General features: G+C 45.9%; 1 protein-coding gene across 39 annotated transcripts in view; it reads right to left on the reverse strand.

The window, feature by feature from the left end:
* Kalrn (kalirin, RhoGEF kinase) overlaps window positions 1–25,630 on the reverse strand; it is a 604,205-nt gene that overhangs the window by 195,690 nt on the left and 382,885 nt on the right. For 37 of the 39 annotated variants that reach the window (XR_001781845.2, XR_001781844.2, XM_011245955.2 and 34 more), the window contains 8 exons: window positions 24,906–24,975; window positions 22,653–22,742; window positions 17,896–17,988; window positions 13,534–13,645; window positions 11,505–11,695; window positions 10,967–11,068; window positions 9,623–9,765; window positions 6,510–6,612 (listed from right to left, as the gene is read on the reverse strand). Coding sequence is in view for 36 of the 39 variants with exons in the window: in XM_011245955.2 (XP_011244257.1) it covers window positions 6,510–6,612; window positions 9,623–9,765; window positions 10,967–11,068; window positions 11,505–11,695; window positions 13,534–13,645; window positions 17,896–17,988; window positions 22,653–22,742; window positions 24,906–24,975 (904 nt within the window). In the remaining 3 variants the exon portion in view is untranslated. Of the gene's footprint in view, window positions 1–6,509; window positions 6,613–9,622; window positions 9,766–10,966; window positions 11,130–11,504; window positions 11,696–13,533; window positions 13,646–17,895; window positions 17,989–22,652; window positions 22,743–24,905; window positions 24,976–25,630 lie in introns of those variants that run through there. The other 2 variants (XR_003951799.1, XM_011245970.3) reach the window with 2 other exon arrangements.

The following is a 25,630-nucleotide window of genomic DNA, read 5'->3' on the forward strand; positions in this document are numbered from 1 at the left end:
AGGTTTATGCTGTAGCTATAATTTAATGTGCTGAGGTCTGGAATGTGCCCGAGAATCAAGACTACATTGCTTTCACGGTTCAAGTTCTATACAGCCACTCCCAGCTTTGGTAGGTGGAGATAAAATTACGTTCTTCCCAGGTACTTCCTCAAGGGATTTGATATGGGATGGGGAGCAGCACAACTCTCTTTATCTATGAATAGTTTATAAATCTACTGAGTCCCAAGATTTTGAGGTGGAAGAGTTATAGTTCCTTTTCCCTAGGGTTGCTTGAGATCCTAGGAGCCCTTATAGACTGGAGGACAGCAGGCAGCACACATAGCTGACCAGGACACCTGTCATGACCACATGTCTCAAACCAAGGGCTGATCTTCTTGATGGTTTTTTAAGAATTTCTCAAGTAAAACACATAACTTGGTATTAGTTTCACATTGATCAATCTCCATACTGACAGATATTCAACTTTCTCTTTAGAGGTAAAACATGGTCTCTTAAAACTTCAGGAAACATCCATCCCCTTTGGGCTCCTTGGGTCCCTGAGTGCTGTACACATTTCAGATAGGATCTCATCTGGTCCTTCAGAACTTTAGGAAAGACGGCCACTTCTCTCTTTGTATAGAGACAGAGTTGTGATATAACGTGACCACTGTAGGTCATAAGCAGGTCAGTATGGAGTCCAGGACCCATGCCCCTGCTACCACATCACTATGCTCCCCAGGGTAGATGCTATAGCACCCACCTAGATCTTTCCTGACAGTGCAGTCACAGCTCTTGTGCCTACCAACTGCTCATCCGACACAGAAGACCAAGGCCCTTGGCTCAGGCAGTGCACAGTTGGCGATTCCTGCCTGGAGCATCAGGAGGAATCAGACTGAGCTTAATATCATCCGAACACATCCATATATGCCCTGTATACCTTCTATAGATCACACGCATGGGAACCTCAGTTAGGACTCCACATGTGAGGAATTGGACTTAGGCTGCATTCTTTGAGAAGCTCTTTCTCTGCCTGTACTCATGAACTCTTTGATAGAAGAGATTTCCCTTTGCCCTGAGTGATCTGTCCCTTATCCAACCAGAATAAGTTTTACATCTAATTAAAACAGACAAGGTGTTTATCTCTGATGTTCTTAGCAGGACATGGAGATGCTATTCTCTTTATTTCTGGATGCTTTCTTTTCCTACACTCAGGAATGAAAGCTGGAGATGGTGAGGCCTTGCCTTGTCTACTGTTGTATTCTCGGTACAGACTATAGAACCTGACATAGGTCAGGCAGGCTTCACAACAGTGCATGAATGGAGAGAGTGGGAATATGCTGGTGCTGGGCTAGGCCCCATCCACGCACCAACACAGGGTCTAGGTCTCTACCAATGTATGAATGTAGGGGTTATATCCTTATGAAGATACCTACCCAAGGGCTACATCTTTACCAAGCTGCCAATACAGGGAACTTCATCAACTCAAGAACTGGTTCCTTATACAGATATCAACTTAAAGCCACAGTTTTCTCTCTGACTCCCACCTTGTTTCTTATGTCCTGATACATGTTTAGTGTGTGTGTGTGTGTGTGTGTGTGTGTGTGTGTGTGTGTGTGTGTGTGTATGCCTGTGAAGACTATTAGCTTCTAATGAATGCCAGAGGAGTCTATACTCACAAGGCTTCTGTGAGTAGGCTGCCTTGTCAAAGGTACCATGTCACGGCTGCTATCAGAGTCGTAGGGAATTGTGGAAATTATTTGCTTTGGCCTTAGTTGGGCTCTTGCCACAGCTATCTCCCTGACTTCCTTCCCAGTTACTGAAACAAAAATGATCATAACCCACCACACTGAATTGACAATCCAAAGTTAACACCATTGAGTCAGCCCCGCAAGCCTCCAGGCTTCTCCTCATTCTCTGTTTCACACCAGCATCCCTGGTCTATTCTGTATCCTGGTTCACAGCAGCTCATTCCATATTCTGATCACACACCAGTTGTGAGATACTCCATTAGTGATTATTATTATTATTATTATTATTATTATTATTATTATTTTATAATAGAGGACAGCAGCCATGATTAAATTTCCTTCTAATTTCTCTCTCTTCAGCTAACCTGGGCATGACTAGAGCCTAACAGTGCTTTTTGCATGAAGAATATTTCTTGTAGGATGGGCATGTGATGTTTAATTCAATACACGTTTATTGACAACATCCACTGTGCCTGCCCTGAATGCATACACCACGTTCATCACAGTGTACATGCTTGTCCTCTGGAAGGCATTCGTTACCTTAAAAAGATTCTTCAGTGACACCTACCGCATCATGGCTCGAATTCAGTGACTCTAGATATCTGATGTGTGGCAGCAAACCCCAGCACTCAAGGTGAAAGGCTTGGGATGAATGGGTGGGATGTCCTGCCCAGAGTAGACAGAACAGCTTTGCCCCACTGTGGGTTACCGCGGGCTGAAGGAAGCACTTTTATTTGCCTTGAAGAAATAACACTTTGTGTAATACAGGCCTGTGGGAAACCTAATTATGCAGATCCATTTGAGGATCAAACAAAAGCAAGTCTGGGAGTGTTATTAGTAGGATCTATTTACTGAGGCGCTCAGCTCAGCTTTGTAAGGGTTTAATGTGGAATTATGAATAATAAACTGTTTTCTCACTAAAGAGGGGGCACCCATAGCATAAGCCAACAGTCCCAGTTCCTCTCCCTCAGGGACAAGTGGTAGAATTTCCCCCTCTTAAGGCCTTAAAGAAGAGCTAGATGAGGGGTTTCCACATGGTAGTGAGAAAGGAGGCTACATTCCCTTTCCTTAATCTTACTGAAAAACAAGAATATGGAGAAGGAACAGAAGACTGTTCTGTGAGATGTAGCTAACATACTAAATGGAATATTTTATATTCAGAACATGCTAGAACACAGAGATGAGTCTGGACAAGAGAGTCAAGTGGGCACAAAGTTGTCCTGTACTTGGATTGCTAAGTCACCCGCCTAACTAAGTCTGGCCACAAAAAGGCTTGGAGATTTTATGAGCAGCACTGGGTACTCTACTAGACACGATGACCATTTTAGGAACATTTCTGAAGGTAGCAGCCCTACAAGATGGATGATATTCACAGCCAGCTCCTGTATGCAGGCTGCCTACCCTTCTAAATACCCCATTTTATATAGAATTTACATACTGAAAGAAGCTCATAGGAAAGTAGCTAAGAAATGGAATAATCTGGGAACATATTAATATAATCAATAGTTGGAGAACCTGACATATTAATATAATCAATAGTTGGAGAACCTGACATATTAATATAATCAATAGCTGGAGAACCTGACATGTTAATATAATCAATAGCTGGAGAACCTGAAGACTTCTAGTGTAGCCTTCAAAGACTTGAAAAGTGATATGGTGAGAGTCTCCAAACACCTACAGCCCAAGGACCCACCATTGTTCAAATCTGATCATTCAATGTCAGACATAAGTAGATCATAGTCTGCTAATAATAAGCTAACCCAGGAGTCAAGGCTAGCAACAAACACTGATGCCTGAGATTCCAGAGGCCAACATGGAAGGTGGAGGAGAAATGCTGCTCTGTTTATAGAGAGGTAAACCGAAGAAGCCACATCATCTTAGGACTAACAGATAAGAAGCTGCTGACGGTTGCTGATAGTGATGAAGCCAGAGGTTGGAACTCTGCTAAAGAACTCACAAAGCTCTTCCCAGTCTGCTGGCACATTGTATTCATACCTTAAGACTGAAAGTTAGCTTTTGCCAAAAGTCAGGCAGCTACCAAGCAGATATATACTACTTAGTCTTCCCAATAATACTGTGAGAAGACACCATTACCCTGTTCAGTGGATGGGAAAACTGACCTGTGGGTAAGCTGACGGAAGTGGTGTCAGAGCTGGGATGCATCCAGCTCGGTTCCAGTGTTTTCCCTCACACTACAGCATACAGAATACAATAGGCGACTGGAGGGGTGCCTCAGCCCAAAGTGGACTTCCTAGCGCCCTTCAGCTGACCACTGACAGATCGTCCCTTCCCATCTGAGGAAGAAGACCTGACATTCTGAGGAACATCTACTGCTGGCACAATTAATTGCTGGGAGGTGTCTCTGCCCTGACCTCCCTAAAGCCATTGTCATTTACCCTTCTGTTGACTATGAACAGTTTGTCTGAGTCAGTCCAGAGACTTTTATCTGGTCACCTGGAAACCAGGCTTCCTTGACTCCTAGGAAAGGTGGAAGGAACTGGAATCTGTTGGTAACACCTATGAATTCAGATCTCAGTGAATGGCTTCACAGATGAGGGAGACATAGGTTGCCAGGGGCCCCATGGCTGCCTTGTCCTCACTGCTGGGTGGGGAGAAGGGTGAGATTATTTTAAAGAGTACTACATATTCATCAACAGCCTATTATTATTATTTTTGTTTGTTTGAGAATAAGTGTTTTTTTTTTTCAGACTTTGTATATGGAACAGCATCTCTGACTTCACTTTTGGCCTGTATCCTAGGGCCAGAGAAGGAGGCTGGGAGCTTATGCGTCCAAGAGGACAGGACTCCAGCTTACTAAGCTTTTTGCTCAGAATGTCTATGTTTCTTTAATGTCTTAAGAAATAGGATGTGTGCATAGTTAGCTACTTTTGGAAATCTGTTTTTAGTTGCCTCTTGCTCTTCTATTCCGAGACCTCACAGTGTAAACTTATAATCTTCAATGAGTTCACAAATGACTCCCAAGCCCTGATGCATGCTGCATGCCAGGGGGACAGCAGTGGGACAGACAGACACAGCCCATGTTCTCAGAGGGGACCAGTGGCTCAGCTATAGAGACAACAGGAAACAAGGAATCGCACGGATGGGGGTTCACATTCCACAGACAGCGCACGTCTCTCCACAGTATCTGGCACAGAGTTTGGCACATGGCAGGTGCTTTGACAAAGCATGTGTCTGGTCTGTGTGTGGCATGTGTAGAAAGAACACCAGGCTGGATTAAGTCAGCACTGTGCATTCAGTGGTACTGGTTGGGCCTGAGTTCTGGTTCCTGCTCTGACACTGACTACTAATTTTTTCTTGGGTGAGTTACTCAGTGGATCCTCAGTTTTCCTTAGAGAAAGGTATAAGTATTAAAATCCCTCATGTATAATAAAAGGCCTGTATCAAAGGTGTGTCTACCCTCACTTACCTTGCCAGCAAGAAAAGAAATAGACAAATGGCCCCGGCCTGAGGTTTCTGTGTATGTCAGGATCCCTGGAGATGGGTTAGCAGCTGTGAGGGGTGAGGCCCCAACAACAAAGCTAGTCTAAACATGGGCAATATCACACATGACTTACCAACCAGGGACAGCTTTAAAAAAAGAACACTTGTATTCATAGGATATTTTAGTTATCCTGTTAAACAACAGACCAGAGAAGCCAGGAAAACATAGAAATAGTTTCCTTTGTATTTTGATAAGTAGAAAAAACCCTCAAATGTTCTATTTACTCTGCCCCTGAAAATGGCTTTAAACCATGAAAGCAGCTGTCAGATGGAATTAACCTTGAATGTCCTTGAGCACGAGTCTATTAGTGTGGTTAGGGATGCGATGCTCTTATCTCAGCAGGTCTAGGGACGGTCCACATACGGACTGGCTTTCTTCCCAGTAAGGAAAAACCTAATAAATGTGGCGAGGTACCCACAACTTGGAAAAAATTAAAATCAAGAACAGGGCTAGCCTTTTGCCTGAGGTGGAAGAGCAGCCTGCAGGCCAAGCAGTGTCTGGGGAAGTCTGACTTCACCAGTCGCATTATGGCTATGCTGCGGTAGGTTACCTCCTCCTGGGGACTCTGGGTGGGCGAGTGCGAGTGGGTCAGGCCATGGGCCCGTCCTCTCTGCTGCAGATTCCAGGGGTTTCCTTCCTTAGGCAGCTTGAGTACATGCCCGGGCACAGTGCCTTCCCTGCATTCCCCTCAGGACTCCTCCTGCTGCTTGCTCCAAGATGTGGGAGACAAGTGGTCAGGCTTTCTTAGAGGATGACCATCTTTCATGTGCCACGTGGTGCCCCCTCTTCCCCTAAGTTCTCAGGAACTGAGCCCTGGGTACGTAGCTGGGGAAGGGTGTCTTTTCTTCACTGGAGTCTTGTTGGATCAGAGGTCCCTACTGAGTAGTATCTATGTGTCTATACTATATTTTCCAAACCACTTGTCTAATGTTTAAATATGCCCCAATCAAACCATTGTAACTATGAGCCAGTCACAGCCATTTGTATCTCAGGACACAGTTCCAAACTCAGCCTCTCTGAGTAGTCCATTATCTTGAGGCGGAGCAGTCCAGCGGCCCCATAGGAGTAAATTGGGGGATCAGACACCTTGCTTTTCTCACTGTTTACGCTGTGTGACTGTCCCAGTCCAGCTCTGTCCCTTCCCCTTGGAGCCATGATACAGCTGGCCCCTGCTGTTTGGCTCTGGAGTAGAAGGAACTTTGAGCACAATTCTCTAGGGTCAGTTAAACCAACCACAGCTTGGGGTAAAGGGAAGGAAGGTGGGGACTCTGTCTTACCTTGTCACTTTCCACTGTGTTCTGAGAGGTCCTGGAGGCAATGGATATGGTATCTGGCTGGCTGCTCCCATCCCCTTGGCTGTCACCATCCTCTACCCCATCCCTGCAGAAAGAAGAGAGAAAAGAAACAGGGGTGGGGGTGGGGGGAGCCACTGTGGGTTTAGAGCATACAAGGCTTTCCCAGCTGGGTTGACAAAGTAGTCCCTGAACATTCCTAGCAGGGATTGTGTAGCATTATCCTGTTAATGGGTCCAGAGTAAGTGATTTCGATGAAAGCTTACTCATTTCAGTAAGCATGCGATCACTACATGACCTAGCACAGCACACCACAACACCTGCCCTATCTCTTCTGGCCCATACAGCAGATGGAGCACTAAACCAATAACAACAATAAAACTAGGGAAGAGACTATTATAGGCAGGAGGAAGATATATCTCACTTAGAACCTGGGCTAGCTAGTCAGAGGGCTCCTTTGCAGTAGCCACAGAGTTCAGGGTTCTACATGTTATAACTAGAACGGGGGGGGGGGGGTTGTCTTGCTGCTGGTGTAGAAAGCACAAACAATGGATAAAATCTCCTCCTCCTCCTCCTCCTCTTCTTTTCTTCTTCTTCTTGTCTAAGATGCAGCTACAATATGCTGTTCATACCAGCCTTGAGTTCCTGGGTCCAAGCAAGACTCCTGCCTCAGCCTCCCAAGCAGTTGAAACTTAAGATGGATTTTTTTTTTAAATGTGAATTTCTTTTGCTGGAGAAAATGGGTTGGTCTATTTCCTCATGGGAAGGTTATCTCTAGCAAAGTCCTGCTGGAGCTTTCGCTTCTGCATATGGAGCAGGTGTTTACTGTCTTCTTTCTGGTGGGCCTTACTGATTTTATACTTATTGGTGATTAGTTCTTATCACTGCAGAAGGGAAAGGCACTTTCTCCAGGCCTGGGACAGCATGGGCTATGGCAGCCTTTGAGCCAGCTCTGTTCCCTGGTGCCATTATGTCACGTGCCACCCCTTCCTGGGCCCTAGCACTGCATGGCTTTGACACCATATTGTTCTCTCAGCTTCTCGGCCTTAGGATTGTGTCCCGGCTCTGTGCTGAAGCCATGGTCAAGCCCCAGTGGGAAAGGTTGCCTGGGAATTGATGACTAGTTTGTGTTAGGGAAAACTTGGGAGATGTGGGCTGCGGTTAAGAGGGTTAGCAGAGGAAACCACGGTTAGTCCCATGGACACTTTCACAAAAGTCACTCCGTGCTGCTTGTAGATGGGTAAAAGCCTTGAGAGATGGGGAACTGGAGGCAGGGGAATCTTATCCCACGGGCACAGTGCCACGGATAGTGACCCCATGTCACTGAGACTGAATGATCTGGTGTACCTGTGAGTGTACGTGGGTGTCGGTGTGCATGAGGACGTGTATGTGCACATGTGTGCCTATGTCATCTTTCTCAGAAAGAGCCATGTCTCCCATGCAGAACATTTCTAAGTTGGCTACTTTCTCGCCACCACATGTGGGTTTAGAAAATGCCAGCTTATTTTAATAACATAAGCCACACATTCGTAGGAAGGCAAAAATCTGCTGTGAAAAGAAGTCACGTGACACATTTCAAAACCAAAAATAAAAGGACTCTCAGATCATCTGTTGTTTTGGATGGTCTGGGCCACCGCCCCCTCCCCCTTTGTAGATGGCTGGGATCTGGCTGTACTTTTTCTTCGTGCTGTTCTGGCCTAGCATGGACCCCTCTGGTCCACTACAGATGAAGCCAGTTCTGGGGGCTGAAAGGGCTGATCCAGAAGTGTGGGTGGCACCCCCACACCCATGTAGTTCTCCAGGAGCTCTGCTGCTATATCCAGGAAGCCAAGCTGGTGGAAGAACACAGCGCCTGGTTGTTCTCTGCAGAGTCTGTGAGGTTTCTCTCCATTCCATGAAGGACGAGACAAGAAGTCGGGGACAGAGAGGAGGTGGCAGACATTTCTAAGACATGCCCTTTATGTGTTCTAGAAACTCTCCAACTCTTTCAGATTTCAGAGCAACCCTCACATTAGCCTCAGCTAAGTTTCCTTCTCACAGAGTCCTGGACAATCCACTCTTTATACTGTATTCCTTTCTATATTCCTTGGGTTTCTCTCTCCAGAATTAAAATAAGGCTGTAGTCTGGACCCAAGCACATAAAATTAAGATAAGCCCCTTTTCAATACTCATACTTGGTCCCTGCAGCAATGGGGCAGTGATCTGATCCTGGCCATCACTTTGGAGGTGTCTCTGTCTCAGTCATACCCAACTTTGGGTCACCACCTTTCTTGGTGCTAGCATTCTAATACCATGACTCTGCCATGGTTCTCCATCTTGCTTATCCTGGTTGATACTGAAAGGTCAACCAAGTCCTCCGGCTTATGCCATCTGTGAACTGGGAAGGCAAGGGAAGCACACCACCAACAGTGACACTACTCTCAGAACATCACTGTGCTGTGTATTTTTGTCTTCAAGATATATGTAAAGTCGTTGTATGATTTCCTCCGAAGGTCCTTCAGCAGAGCCCTTGGAAGTGACACCCAAGAAGCCATCTACCAGCTTGGAGGAAGCTGGGGTTCAGAAAGGCCCAGATACTCAACACATAGGTCCTATTTTTCCTGAAGTCACTAATCACTGGGGGTGAGTGAAGAGGACTCCCTAGGAGCGTCAGAGACATCCTTGACACAGCAGCCTACCCCAGTGTTGCACAAAACTTCTCACCCTCTGACCAATGTGGAGGCCTCCCTTCTCATGACGCAGTTCTTCTCAAAGCCTTCCCCAACGCCACAAAGAGCATCACTGTCCCGTTTGACAGCATTTACTCTCTCAGGATGCTACTGTTCTTATCTGTTCCATGTGCAACCCACGGTTGTAGGAAGGTTCTTGGGAGAAGTAACCCAACTTATACCTCCTCTCATATTCTGGTAGCACACTCAGGCAGAGAGTGCATCGATGGACAGTAACTGAGAAGCTTAAAGATGGTGGATTTAGCCACAGGCAGAACTGATGGGTCTTCCTAGATGGAGGACAGCACCATTCCCACTAGAGATGAAGGGTGACCCCATCCTCCCTCCCTCGGGACATGACATAGCATGTTGGGGACGGGTGTTGGTTACCTCTTACTATTGTTCCTCAGTTTGGCTGGTGTTTTGGGGAGCTGAATTGGCTCCTTTAAAGCGCCTTTAAGATGAATGATCCTCTCCTGAATCACTTCTCGAATGTTCTTGATCCATTCCTGCTTGGTTTCGATGTTGGAAGCCTGGGGTACCACAGGAAGAAACATTGAGAACCCCAGCTCTGGTTGCCCACAAAACCATGTTCAGCTCTCCCCCTACAGGTCTCACTGTTATTCCAAAGACACCAAATCTTTAGGGGAGCTTCTTTGGCATTTTATCCTTTGACTCTTTAACCTCAGAGATGTTCAAGACTCAGTGGAGATTCTATGGAGCACTTGTAAAAATATTTCATAATTCATTAGGCAGTGACCAATCTGTAGTTGGCTCTGGAGTTGGAACAGAATCTGTTGCTCTCTGTTGGGCCTGGATTACCACTTGAATTGTGGATCCTATGAGGCCCCGGAGGCACTTGGAACTGTGACATCTGAAAGCAGTGGCTATTTACCAGCAGGGTAATGGGTATGTCAGGATATTTAATAGCTGTCACACTCACATAGCCTACACAGGCGACCGTCAGTATTGGGGTTTCAGGCTGCTAAATGTGCTTATTAGAAGCACTGCTCTCATGCCTACACTACTCCATTGCCTTCCGGGGTCCCTTTTCAGGTAATTCTTCATGACAGGGAGCAGCCATTCTGCAAATTAAGGGTGGATCTGTAAAGCTTTTGCCTGAGATAGGCCATCTGCTCCTTGGCGATGGACATTTCCTTGACTAGCAAGTGATCAATGGAAGCTCTATTTGCACTAACTCCAATTAGTCAGGTAGTGCCACCAGGAACCAGGGACTCAAAACCAGCCTGAACCCGGAGAGCTGAGCTCTGTGGACCCCTCAGGCTGCTGTGATTTATGGGAGCTTCCAGAATCCACTTCCAGAGAATAAGGACTGGATCTTAAGTATGGTTCTTTTCATGGCACGAAGCAGAGCACCTTGTACACAGAGGATGTTTAGGGCAAACTGCTGAGCAAACACAGGCAACTCAAGGTGTCTTTGTTAAAAGCTTGGTTGTTCTTGCCCCTGGAAAGAGACATGTGGACAGAACCCAGTTGACTAGACCTTGTTAGGTCAATGAGTTATCCCCTGGCCTCTATGAACTCAAGGAGAATATCTGCCTTCAAGATTCTGGGCCTACCTTTATGGTCAACGTTGACTCTCAATACCTGTGTAAGAGAGGCCTGGTGGCTCACTGGTCTCTAGACCCTGTTTTTTGGTGTCTTATGCCTGCTTCCTTTACCCTACCTAATTACCCCAACCATGGTTTTGTGATAGAAGAGAGCAGTACTTACTTTGAGCACTGTTTTATTGTCTGAGGATGGGGTGCGCCCAGACCACAAGGCGAATTTGCAGGGGTCACCTTCTACATGCTCGGTCACACCCAGCTCTGAGGTCTGTAGACAGGAAATGCCTGTGAGAGGCGGGGAAGGGGAGGGCAGTGGGGGAAACTTAGGGCTGGGATAGGAAGGGGAAGGCAACAAAGAGGAGGGGGCCAAGGGAGGGGCTTCTGTCAATCAGGCTTCAATAGACTAGGTAATTGTTCATATACCCAGGATGAGAGGACCTGCTGGCATTTGCCTGATTAGCAGGTATCAGGAGGGATGGTGAAGAGAAAGGTGCTAAAAGCAGACAAAAAGACCTTTGAACTCTAAGATGAAGAAGCGGAGGATGTTGGAGGGAACTTTCCAAGTAGGAGGCCTGAGCCTTTGTCCGGGAGGGCTTTGGAGTAGAGAAGTAGGGAAGAGGTGAGCTGTATGTGTCTGCAGCCCTTCCTGCCCATGGGTTCTACCAAAGCAGGGAATCTTGTCTTGTCCCACCTGCCCCACCTACCAGTAGCTTGTTCTTGTAAACATATTTCGTGTGTCCTGAAGAGTCTTTGATCTCTTTGCTAAACACCAAGGAGATCTCAAAGAGGAACAGATGGCGCTCCCGCCCCTTCCGGATCAGCGACTTTGGGTCCCACACTTGAAAGGCATCCTGGAGAATCAACTCCCCCTGTACATCCAAGTTTTCATCGAACCCTGAAAAACACCCATGTGCCCTGTGGAGTTTCTCCAATACTACACTCAGGGGAGGCTGTGTCATTTTCCCCCCTGGAGAATGGATTTTCTAGTTGGCTATTAGCTTGCATAGAGCTCTAATCTAGCACATCTGCCTGTACAGCCATACTTAGGCATTCCCCATTGCCTATTCCCTGCACTGTGTCTTCTATACATGTGTGATATGAGTCAGGGTTTCTGAAAGGTTCCACAGGATGCTCCCTTCCCTCTCGATGTGAGAGGAGCCGGGAGGCCACCCAAATGGGCAGTCCCCAGAGCTCCTTCCTCCACGGCTCTGAGTGGGGCATAAGTGGAGCACTGTCTGGTGGAATATGCTTGGTTCTGCTGTATTTGTCATTGCCTCATTTCTTATATTCCATCCTTAGGATTATTTATTGCTCCTAAACAGTGTTGGGCATAAACTCTCAACATTTTCTATTTATATACTACGTTGAATCTTTCGGAACGTTCCCACGCCTTACTTGCCCAGCAATCACCCGGAAGGCTTGGGAAAACCTGGATTCTGAACACCCATCTCCATCCAAGGGAGTTGATTCAGGGTGTTAGGCAAGTCCACAAATTCCACTCCCAACCAGCTCTATTGCACAGATCCAAAGACCACACTGGAGTGGCTGGATTGAGACTAAGGGACAGTTTGGACCAGTGGGGTTCTTCTAAAGGAGGACACCCAGCACTGGGGAAATTGGTGTACACAAGAATGAAGGGGGTGGAGAAACTGTGACAACAGGAGCCCTTTCAGATGACTAGTGCTTGGTCTAGAGATGATGACATTGGCTCCACCACCATAAGGCCTGGACATTCTTGTAGTCTCTTCGAGGATGGCAGTGGCAAAGGAGGTACTGTGGGATGATACCAGAAGAGAAAGAGCAGCCACATACTTGCTTAGCACCTCCTTGTCAGACTGGAATGGAACTTCCTTACCCAGCTATCAAACTTCACCCCAGCCTTACTTCTCTAAGCATCTGTTTGACAACATCAAGGCTGTGTCACACCAGCCTTACTTCACACTGCACTTGTTCTAGATGCCAAGAACGCAGTTCTTACTGACTGAAATCCTGTCAGGGTCGCATGGCTGGGCTTTCCTAGGCTCCCACGAAGGACAAAAGACTAGATGCACAAGAATGCCAATATATTGGATGCCACCTAACTATTAAATTAAAACCATAAAAAATCATATTATCTATTCTTTCCTATGTAAAGAAGCTGGGCCTGTTGGTGCACCCCTATAATTTTAGGTGTTTGGCAGGCTGAGAAAGGATCACTGTTTCAAAGTGAGTCTGGGCAGTGTAGTGAGACTTGGAGCAAAAGAGCTGTGGACAAGGCTTGGTTTCAAATTCAGTACTGAAAAAAGGTGTGTGTGTGTGTGTGTGTGTGTGTGTGTACATCATGCACGTGTGCGAGCACGAGCACACTTGTAAGGTTGTTATCACACTAAATTCACTGGTGTTATACTGTGTGTAACTAGCATTTCCTGCTATTATGTGAAGGAAATACCCATGCTATGCATATGAGAGGGGCTCTGGTTTATAGTTTATACTTTATAGTAGAAATCATAGCCTGCGCTGGATTATCTCATGGACAGCACGGAGTCCACACAGCTAAATGGCACCAGAGGCAGGTTAGCTATGCTGCTGTGGTGCTCCTCACACAGGCAGCCGAGGAGCCATTTAACAACTTGTTTGGGCTCCTCTTTTCCAGGCTCGTTCCTAGCCTGACTTCATGCCACTTCCCTCCATGACACAAAACCCCCTGGTCTTAGGGGTGGAGGCGGGGTCCCAGGAAGACTGGGGAGCAGCTACCTTCCAGCATGCTGACATGCATGGCATCGTTGGCTTTCTTGGGGACACTGAGCATCACCTCCAGGCCATCCTTCAGCTCTCCTTTCCCTTCTTCACAGCAAGTTAGAAGTTCCTGGGGAAAAAAGTCCAGACACGATTAGGGACCTCGCCCAAGTTCCCCAACCCTCCTTGCTCTAGGCCATGGAGTAAATTATACACCAGCCTCACTGTCTCACTGTCTGGAACAGTTCCCTCAGAGAGAGCTATAAAAAGGTAAGATGGGGATTATTAATTATTGCCCAAACCCTCAAAAGACCAGATGAGTTTTATCAGGTCCAAATGAAGCCAATCCAACCCCGTTTCCAAAGGCTAGAATTTTAAGCCTAGAGTACTCTGTCCCAGTACTGCCTTCCTGGAGAGGGGATGAATCCGGTGAAGCACGCTGCAGAGATGCAGGGTGGTGGGACCAAAAAGGAAAGCGTGAAGAACAGAGGGTGTGTAGCGCTGCCTTTGTGGGTCTCTGCACGCCATGGCTGACGTTACTGTCATGTACAGCCTTTACTATTATGACTGACTCCCATCCTGCTGGAAGCAATCTGAGGCTATTATAGATTTACAGCAGGTCCCAGTTTAAAAGGATAGCAAGGGTCAGGTATGCCTGACCTGGGACCGATGAATGAGATTTTGCATGAGGACTTTGGTAACCTCATAGGAGACTGAGGTAGAGAGAAACGGAGGCCAAACAGGGCCTGAGATGCAGCTTGGAATGCACAGCTGGGGTGTCGCCACCCTAGCCTATCCACATCCCTTTCACCCCTCCCCTCCTAGGACAGGGCTTGCCTTACTTCCTGGGCATCGTGTCTTCTGGCTCTCACCTTTCCACTGCAGTCTCACTCATCAAAATCCCAATGACAGATACACAGTGTCTGCTTGGTGGAGGATATTATCTTTTCAACCATCTTACTAGTTGCAAGACCATTTGGGATGGCTTTTACCCCAAACAAGATGCGTTAGGAAAGAAAATGAGTTCAAACCTTGTAAGCTTAACTATGATGTCTCCTGGCACATAAATTACAGGTACTTGCCTGCAGGAGAGTAATGTTCTGTGGGATGTTCTGAAACAGGATGTAACTGGCTGGCTAACACTTCCTGTAGTGATCAGACCTGGCTTTAACGGCATAGCTCTCTGGAAAGTGACACAAGAGCTAGTGAGGTAGGTCTCTAAGTAAAAAGCAACTATGCTTCTGCAGGTGAAGTGGCTGAAAGGCACACCATCACTGGGAGATCCTGGGTGGAGCACATTCGGATGGTGCAGGAGAGGGGCGGAACCTCACCCACGGTTCTGGACACCTCCCTGGGTCACCACTGTCTTGGGATTATCTGTTCCACCAAGATTATAAGTAAAGCTCTCTCCTTGGGAAAATAGGTGATTAGTGAGACTCTGAAACAAAAATCCTGGTTCTAGGTTTTCCTGAGTTATCTTGGAGACGTTTTCCTATGATCAAAGGAGGCTGGGGTACTCACACAGAGCACACTTTGGGGAAAGTTGGAGTCTTGGTTCAGTCCTTTCCAGTTGACATAATGTCATCATTGTACTGAAAGTTATGCTTCTCCTACCTGAAGTTCTCTAGTGTCCCCACCCTTTCCTACAGGTAACCCTCCCTCCCTACTTTGTTCTCAGACATCAACAAAGGGATGCCTCGGGTAAAGCACAGAGGAGAGATGAAAAATAGCCTCAGTTTGCAACAGAAAACACCAATTAGTTCAATCCCCTAAGCAATTTAACAAGTCTACCAGTCTACCCAAAGAACCAATAAATTCTCCAGGGCCCTTTCGATAGCTCCTGATAAGGAGGTGCCTGCACATTTAATTTCAGCTGCGAAAAGGACAGCGGCAGCAGATTTACGGAGGATCAAACACTCCAAATGACATGGTTTCACTTTCCTGTAACAGCTAAGTGATGAGCCCCAGAGGATACTGACAATTAAAGATCAATTTATTTGGAATTAAACTGACTTCAAAGAGAAAATAAATGCCATGTTATTTATAGTAAAGCTCACTATTTTTACCCACCAGGCACCCTGCCACCAGCACATCTTAAAGAGGCTAAAATTACCTTTTTACAATAATTTTACAACTTCCCTGCAATAAAATCACTGCTACCTTATTTGTTTGCCTCTCAATTCCCTGGACAAATACCTCTCTCCCAAAACACTTAATTCTGGAGCGGCAGTCCAGAGCCCAACTAATTCCAACTCTATTCCCTTCCAAACCCCTCTCACATAACTCACATAACTAGGGAACTTCAGCATTACCAGGCTAAAAGGGAGAGGAGAATGGCTGTGTTTCTCTGAGAACAACATCTTAATAGATTCCAGATGGGCAATGTGGCTGGGAGCATCATTATCTATTTTCTTTCAAAACTCACAACCCTATCCATTCCTGCAAAGGCTTTGTAATAGTTAAAGCAAAAGCCACACAAATCTACTTTAAAACCAAAGTTTAAGAGTGATTTTATTTTATGTGCAGGGGTGCACATAAACCTCCATGTCTGTCTGTGCACCATTTGCATGCTTGGCACCCATGGAGGCTGTGGGATTGTTTCAGACAATTCCGAGTTGCCATGTAGGTACTGGGGATGGACTCAGGGCTTCTGGAAGAAACAGCCAGAGCTTTTTAACTGCTGAGGCATCTCTCCAGGTTCACACAAAAATCAATTTTGAAAAAGGCTATCAGCACAAGAAAGCTACCTTCTAAGGGTCAAGCACTAAGCAGGACAGGGAAGGAGAACGCTGTTCATGGAGTTCCAGGCTACAGTCTACGAGCTGAGACTCAAACACTGAGAAGGTTCTACAGCTCCTGTGGTTTAAATATCAGAATCACACTGAGGTTTTAGGAAAGAGACTCCTTGCCCTGAGACCTTACGGGAATTTCTGGTCTTTACATTAACACTTTAAAAGGTAAAGAAGCAAAAGGGGGGCTGAAGAGATGGCTCAGTGCTTAAGAGCACTGATTGCTCTTCCGAAGGTCCTGAGTTCAATTCCCAGCAACCACATGGTGGCTCACAACCATCTGTAATGAGATCTGACAACCTTTTCTGGTGTGTTTGAAGACAGCTACAGTGTACTTACATATAATAAATAAATAAATAAATAAATAAATAAATAAATAAATAAATAAGCAAGCAAAAGCGTTTCTGCTCCCAAGAGCCAACATGTCGTCCACACGATCTATCCCCACACAGATGATTCCCACGCCCAGCGGAAGCCCAGCATACGATGCCATTCTGTCTCTAAGCCATTCTGCTGGGCCAGACAGTCCGTGTGCCTGTGCTCTCTTCTGAAGGATGGGGAAGGAGGCTGGAGGGAAGGCTGGTTGCAGGCTCTGCCCTCACACAGAAAACAGAAAAGAAGCACTGGCCTGCTGCCCTAAGGAAGCCTTAAGTCTCCCACGAAGAACCGTGGTCACTGTGTGCCCTCTCCAGAGACCTGGGTAGCAGGGACCATGAGGGGAACATGTGAGGAGAACCTTGGGTCTGAAAGATGGAATGGCTTTCACTTTGGGGAAGCTGGAGTCTGCAAGATTCTGCTGCTGTCTCTAAACATAAATGGAACTGAATTTTCCTCTGCAATTACACCACTTTCTACAAGTCCACTAACTAGCCTTTTGTCCTTTTTATCAGATGAACAACCGACGATATATTCAAAAGACAGAAAACCTCTACCCCCTACACTGGCTTCCTATAGAAATGATATTATTTTTAGAATATAGGCATATCCTTATATAAGAAAGAGAAAACCCAACTGACTTAGTGTTTTGTATAATCTGATTACTGAACTCTTTCAAAACTAGAGTTTGAAAATCCACTGTCTTGGTTAACTTCAGAAGTACTCACAGGTCTCTACAATTCAAGATGTCATTGAGTTTAATACATTTTTTTGGTGTGTGGCTATTTTCTGTCAATAACCCTGTGATTTTCACAGCTACAGTAGTCAAGGAGATGGAAGATACCAATGGGTGTATAGATCACGGTATCCTCAAGACCTCCATCCTGGACCCAGCAAGTGAGAAGCCCATAGGAGGAGGGATTTGCTCAGGAGGGATGGACAGAGCTGCCCAGTGCCCGAGGTGATAATCTCTAAGAGTTTGCAATGGTAGCTGGAGGTGAACAATAGTGACAACTTATTCCCACATCCTTTTCTTTTTATCTCTGTCCCTGAACAAACATGTAGAATTCTGTGGGATAGGACACATGATCTTGGGCCAGCAATGGTGGGGTGGGCTCATCTGAGGCTCTGCTGTAGAGAAAAGGGTTCAGATGAGGGTTGCCCACTGTTAGAAGTCCTCTGGTCAGGAGAGAGGGTTGGGTGGGAGGGGAGGTACCTTCAGGAGCAGCTGGTACTTGGTAACCCTCTGGACAGGCTTAATTAGGTAGGAGGAGATGGAGTTGGCCAGGCCATGCCGCTGCTGGATCTCCTACAGGATGAAAACAGACATAATGAGACAGAGAACAGGGTGTGTGTGTGTGTGTGTGTGTGTGTGTGTGTGTGCACATGTGCTCTAAAAGGAGGAAGAGAAGATAAGGAGAAAGAAAAAATAGACAAAGGTAGACATTCATAAGAAAATGTTCTTTAGTAGGAGGTGGAAAGAGAGAGGCAGGGGGAGAAGAGGGGCAGAAGAGGGGGGGAAGGAGAGGGGTGGGGGGAGACAGAAAGAGAGAGGGGGAGGGGGAGAGAGAAGAAGAAGGAGGAGGAGGAGGAGGAGGAGGAGGAGGAGGAGGAGAAACGAGAGAGACCAAGAGAGACAGACATGCAGACTCTGAGAGAAGTTGAGAACTGGCCGCAAAAAGGGAGAAGGTTTTAGGAAAGAAGTGGGTTCATGAGACAGATGAAGAAACTGGACAGCACTGGGGAGATCACAGGATAAAGGCGAGAGAGTCAGTAACAGACTGATGGGGAGCAGAGGTGAGAAGGAGCAGGGTGAGAGGGGAGAGAGGTGGGAGAGTAGGAACTAAGTCAAGAGGTTGGGAAACAGGCAGTACAGGGGCCAGGGAGAGCGGGGAGACTCAGAAGGAGTCTTGTCTGTCATCACCCTCCCATAAACAAGGCTCTTCCTAGCACGCCCAGCTGGGATTTGGCACAACCCAGCCTAGATCACTATTCTGTCTCTTCCACATTTCTCACTACAGTCACCTCTCGAGTCCCTCAGGGCTTCTGAGTTGGAAACCAGAGTCATTCTTAGCAATACCCCCACTGTTATACATGGTGAGCATCCCCACAGATCACACCCCAGTCAACAGGATGGCTTTTAGGTGATGTTGGTGCCTCTGGTCTCACCTATTAATCACCCTTGTGCCCAACCTCAAACTGAGCACCTTCCGAGTCTTGGTGTAGAGAGGACAGGAAAGGGCATAGATTAGTCCTGTACCCAAGAGCTGAGACTGTGTAACACATAGAGGCTAGAGAACTGCAAAGGACACAGAGTCTGTCACAGCCAATAAAAAGATAGCATTGGGAAGGGAGGTTAGCGAGATAAAGCCTGGACCAACACAATTATCACTGTTAGGAGATGAGGACTATGCCTCAGCACAGAGGAAGGGAGTAAAAGAAAGTAGGTTCAGGAGTCGGAAAGGAACCAAAGCAGGAGCGGAGAAGCAGAGCTGGGTCGGCTACTGATGGAGCAGGGTTGGGGGAAACAAAAGGGGTTTGAAGGCAAGGTTTTCAGTGCAGAATAGTGTAGATCTGAAAGAGAGCAGATACGCACTGACCACTTCAGAGGAGCTAACAGTGCCTGACCGCAGCAGAGCAGAAAGAGACTGGAAACAGACAAACTAGGAGGTTCTAACAAGAGCCCGGGCACAGAGATAAAAAGGCATCATATGATTGAGCAATGCCATCCCCAAGATGAAACCAAGAAAAATGAAAAGTCATGTCTGTGCAGGGATGACCCAAATACCTATCAGCTGATCAATGGAGCCTGTGGCAAAAAGATATATATATATATATATATCCCATTTATATGAAGCTATAGATATGGAAAATGGGCTAGTGATTACTAGTGCTTTTGTGGGGTGGGGGGAGGGGTCTGTTAATAACTAAAATGCGTATAATTATTTTTTCTGGGGAGTATATGTGTGTATGTACATGTTCACTTGTGTGTACATGCACATATGTGTATGTGAAGATCAGAGGTCCATTCTAGGATCACAGATGACTTTACTCTTAAGCTGTAGTATAGTATTTTATATCCAACGTATGGTAATTGAGAGAGTAGTAAAATAAAAAAGATATTTAAAAATTGAGAGACTTCCAGCAGAAGACATTGGTGATAGTTATGTTTCTCCTAGGAAGGGTAGATTTTTAGAGTATCCCAAACTGACCGGTGGATCAAGAACACTGAATAGCACAGTTCAGCATTAGAAAGGAAAACACATAGTGTCCTGTTTCTTGCAGGTGACATATTCCATAACCATTTAACACATTTAGGAAATGCTGGGTCAATCTGCTATCTTGACTGTAAGATGCCAACGCCTTGAAGTGACCAAGTGGACACAGCACATCCCTTTCCCAAGCTTCCCTACAAGAGCTGCACTGCTGGAGAGAGCGACAGACTTTGCGTGGCTGTGGGCACACCTGGCTGTACACTGCCCTCTGGGGTTTGAATCAGAGTCTGCATGGCTTGGGAATGCTTCCTGGGTGATGCTAACAGATCATCTGGGGCAACTGCTCTAGACTGACAAGCTGACAACTGCCAGGTGACAAGGCTTGTGTCACCTGTGTAGGACTGAACTCACCAGGAAGGTCTAAAAACTGGCACATTTCTTGGCTTATCCTGGATATTCCAGCTCAGCACTCAGAAGATACTCACTACAATCTCAGTGTCATGGCTGCGGGTGAGTGGAATATGAGCTATTTGCTTTTAAGACTCGGAGCTCATGAAGGTGATAGGTTAAGTTAGGATGATCTATTATTCCTCCATCTCCTTTACCAGAAACTGATTAGAAATAGGGGGCCTGGCAGTGATGGTGCATGCCTTTAATCCCAGCACTTGGGAGGCAGAGGCAGGTGGATTTCTGAGTTCGAGGCCAACCTGATCTAAAGAGTGAGTTCCAGGACAGCCAGGGCTACACAGAAAAACCCTGCCTCGAAAAACCAAAATCCAAAAACAAACAAACAACCCCCCCCCAAAAAAGAAACAAAAGAGAGAGAGAGAGAGAGAGAGAGAGAGAGAGAGAGAGAGAGAAAGAAAGAAAGAAAGAAAGAAAGAAAGAAAGAAAGAAAGAAAGAAAGAAAGAGGGACACAGAGAACATAGGACTATTGGAAATATAATACAGTACTAGGCACGGAGACCTGTACAAACAGGAATCAAGAGTACATTACCAGGTTTCAAGGTTCTTGGATGGAACATGTGTGTGCAGGAAGGTATGTTTATTGGTGAATTGCCACACATTCTATGACAGAGACACAAAGCTCAGGGCATGCCCACGGTGTGGGGTTTGTGCAGGAGGCAGCGTTTGACTTTGTGAAGAACAGGAATGACATGTATGTATATATATATTCAGGTGTTTATGTGTGGATAGGTGTCTCTGTGTGGACAATCTTAGGCAAAGGAAATGCTGGACAAGCATAAACACAGAGGCATCGAAAGCATGTTGAGGGCACAGAAATTGTGTTATTAAGATGCTGAGTGAAAGAAGGAAGGGCGCAATCCATTTACAACTTCAAAAAGACCCTTCTGGGTAACTCTGATGACTAACCAACCAGAGACATCTTAAGGAAATGCACCGTCAATCAAGGGAAGCATTAGTACAGAGAATCCAACATAATATCCAGCAAATCCTGGTATCAGCTGAGAGAAGTTCCTTTCTTAGACTTTTATTTTACCCCAGCAATTCCAATTTCAGACACCTGAGGCCGTTTACAAATGAATTCTATTTTAAAAAGCCATATATGTTTGCTTCTTACCTAGCTTCTCCCACTCAAACTACCCCTTCATTGAGCAACAAGATCCCCATGGAATCAGTCTGCTCTGGTGGTGTCTGCCTAGAATGATGCTCCGGAGGTTTATTTTGTAATGTGGAGTGCAAGACCCCGGTTTCAACGCCTTTGTTTTCTCCTAGGGGCTTAGCCTGCTGCCTTACATGCAATAGACGATGCCCCAGGAGCAATGAATTCAGCGAGGCTGTCACACATTGCTAAAGGGGCTTCTGCCACTTCTGACAGGACTAGCAGAGGCCATCAGTGTTAGTCTGTTGCTCTCTGACTTTCATTTTTCCTTATTTTTAACTTTCTGTCTCACACATCCCTTGTGCCCTTCAGTGCCTTTTGATCTGTTTGCTTTCTGACCAATAGGCCATACCAACACTAAATGGATCTGTCCCATTGACCTCCCACCCATGACTGTTCTCATTCAGCACCCAAGGTCCTGAGACAGCAGAGGATCCCAGCCTTCCCATCTCTTGATGTTCACGACAACGGTGCTCAGCTCTGGCTGTACAACATCTGCCCCCCTCAGTACTAGCCACATATCATAGCATTGGGCCAACTCATCGCATCTCAGAGGACCCAGGACTCAGGATTTATCAAAGATGGCTGGTAAATTCCAGTGTGAAGCCACAGTGCAAATGAACATCATCAATGAAGTGGATGGCAGATTGGGCTGGGTATCAAAGACACCAGTGGACTCCTTACAACTCAGGCTGCCAGGCTGTGTCCAGAAAAGAGTCTGTCAGTCAATCTGGAGTGGGGAATTTGCACTTCAGAAAGAAGCTCAGGCCTGGCTCAGGGACCACACCACCTTTGGACTGCTATGATTGAGAAAATAAAACTCCCCGGCAACATCATTACACCTGTAAGCCCAAGGTTTACGTCTAGCTAGGTTTGGTATTGAAACATAGACTAAAAGTCGCCTCATCCAAATTATGCTTGAGATGGGATGGGGCAAAACTGAAGACAAATTCTCTTTTCTTTTAGTTTTTCAAAATATTTTATCCATGAGATAAAGGTTTAGTGTGACCAGGAAAGAAGAACAAGGAAGAAAGGGCAGACACTCATCGTAAAGAAGAGGAGCGTCCCTCCCCTCCCTCCCCTCCCCTCCCTCCCTGTCCCTGGACTGTTGACAATGGAAGACCATAGCTTACATCAAAGAAGGTGCCCGCATGCTCCAGGATCAGCTGGTTGGAATCAGGCTTGTTTTTACAGTAGGTGACATACATCTGAAATTTGTCTGCCTGAAAAAGAACAGACACCAAAAGATTGGTTCCTCCCTGTCTTAGTTGGGCTTTCTACTCTTGTGATTAAAGGCCATGACATGGGGGAAAAGGGTTTGTCTCATCTTACAGCTTGTGGTCCATCATCCATGGAAGTCAGGGCAGGAACTCACGGCAGGAGGCTGGAGGCAGGAACTGACCCAGAAGCCATGAAGAAAAGCAGTTTACTAGCTTGCTCCTCATGGCTGGCTTAGCCTACTTTCTTACAGCACCCAGGACCATCAGCTCAGGTGTGGCACCGGCCACATCGAGGTTAGCCCTCTCACATCAATCATCAGTCAAGAAGACACCCACGGGCTTGTCCACAGACCAATCTGCTGGGAGCATTTTTTCAATTGAGGTTCCCTCTTCCCAAATGACTCTAGCTTGTGCTAAGTTGACACACAGCTAGTTACATTCCCCTTCCTTACAATGCCTAAAACGCCCAGCATGGGTTGTACAGCAACTGAATCCCTTATGGAAAGTGCCATGTGTTCCCTCAGACCACAGTCTGTTAAAATGCTGGAATGCTTTTTCTCTTATTGGAGTGTAGAAAAAGCCTGTGAACAGAAGTTCAATTTAATACCAGGCCGTGCTGGGAAGGAGAAAGAATGGAAACACGTTTTGAAGTTGTGTAGGACATACTTATTGATTACCCTCACTTGAAACCATCAAAAATCATGTTCTTTTTCTTGGAAAAGAACAAAGGCCATCCACGCTCCTTCAAGGCAAATACAGAGTAAAAAAATAAGTGCTCAGAGGGAGGTCTGCTCATATTCCAAATGCCTTCACTAGAGGGATCGTGGAAGCCACTTACGCCAACAGCCCCTCTCCCACTGTCAGAGTCTGGACAGTGATTCCTACAGAGGTTGTCACCTCAAGCTCCTGACCTCATGATCTCACCTCTTCACAGAGAAAATGAATTCTGAAAACTAAGTGTTTTTTTTTTTCCATTGGTGGACCACTGTGTTTTGAATACCTGGGATATCCTCCCCTGAGAGGGTGATGTTCATATGTACCAGACATCACTGGTATCATTAAAGGTTTTCTGAAACAAATTTTAGGACTTTAAACTATGTAGGAGTTAGTAATTATCACTAAGAGATGATAAACTATAGTTATTTTTTTATTTCAAAGGGAACCCCAAAACTGCTTGAAGTAACACAAAATAATCCTTTTCCTTGATGGTCGTCTTGTTTGTCTCTACATTGTCTGTGTAGGAGATTGTACATTATTTTTATCAGCATCTATGAGCCTTTGTGAGGAATGAAATTTCGCTTAGAGACAAACTCAAAGAATTCACGAAAAGAAGGCCTGTTTGGGAATCAGGTCCCGAGTCGTAGGGCTGGCTGGGATGTTCGTCATATTGCAGTGGGTATTCTGCCGCTTCTCTAAGATAGACTCAGGTTTGAAATCTAAAACACACCTGCAGTCTTGTCTGCTCCCAAGCATAAGCTCTCTTGACTGTGAAGAAATTCTGAGAAGCCATTCTGGGCACAGATTACCACTAAGTAATTACTGCAGAGCAGAATTCCTGGCCTAGGGAGGATTTGGCTGCACTTGGTGTGGTAAGTGGACTTCCAGAGTTCTCTGAGTTGATATCTGTGAGCCTGAGCTCAGGGTGGCATGCACTGGGCAGCTACTGAAGCTTAATGTTCCAGCCCAGATGATTAGGACCTGGTCCATCTGGCCCACCGACTCCACCCATGGTGACGGCAGTGAGAGTAAGGGCAGCTGCACACTCATCCTATAAGTCAGACCTGGGATGGACAGCACAGGATTCTGTTCTTCTGTATTAGGAAAAGCAGTGTAACCTATAATTAGACAGATGGTGTTCTAGCTTCTAAACCTACGTCCTGAAAAAGCAACTGGCGGACTGGGCTGCTCCAAGGGTGCTGGTCTTGCCCTACTCTCCTGATCTCATCATCTAAGAAACTTCCCAGAGAGGTAGAGGTGGATCTTGAGTGATGTCATGGGCTTTCCCAGGGACAGCTCTGTGCTCCAGAGATGCAGTACCTTTCATAGATCTACTCGTGATACCTCTGCAGCACCTGGACCCAAGAGTAATGGCCATCCTCAGGCCAGGCATGGGGCAGCGGTACCTCTGGAAACATCAACAGTAGGGGAGGAATTTAGATTGGTTACCCAGGTAACAAAGCAGTGTCCCACATCCTCAGGCAGCTGCTCGTACTTCTCCAGCTCTTTGAGGAAGATGCTGTGAAGGGAGAGAAAGGCTGTGTCAGACACCTTGGTCTAGAGGACCCCATTTACAGGATTGTACTAGGGTGGACATAACAATTGTGGCCCAGTTACATGTGGATTCTGTGCTCTATAAGTGAGGTGAGGAGCTAGCTTTTATGCTGGAACTTGTTCAATTAAAATGTACAGTAATTGACTAACCAGTGCTACTTAAAATAGCCCCTCCCCATTCCCTCCTGAGGTTTACGAATTTGAGATAAAAATAGATAATGAAATACCGTGGCTGTATCAGATCTTTCATTTTATGAGCAATTCTGAATTTATTTTGTTAATCCAACTACTCTGAGCATACCATAAATATATATAATACATTATCTATATTAAATATATATAGTAAATATATTATATATTTATAGTATTATATATTACAGTATACATGATATATACACACATATCATATATAACTATATATAGTAGGTATGTATAGTAAATATATAGGATATTTATAATATATAATAAATATTATATATATGTATATAGTCCCAAGATGAACCTAAAGCTGAGCTGGTAAAAGTTCAACCCTTCATGGGCCTCTTTATAACTTTCAGCTTTCTTCTTCCACTGAGGGCAAGTATTGGCATACAGATATCATTAGAGAAGAGTATCTAGTG

This window comes from Mus musculus, chromosome 16 (genome assembly GCF_000001635.26).
Source record: "Mus musculus strain C57BL/6J chromosome 16, GRCm38.p6 C57BL/6J".
NCBI classification, from domain to species: Eukaryota; Metazoa; Chordata; class Mammalia; order Rodentia; family Muridae; genus Mus; species Mus musculus.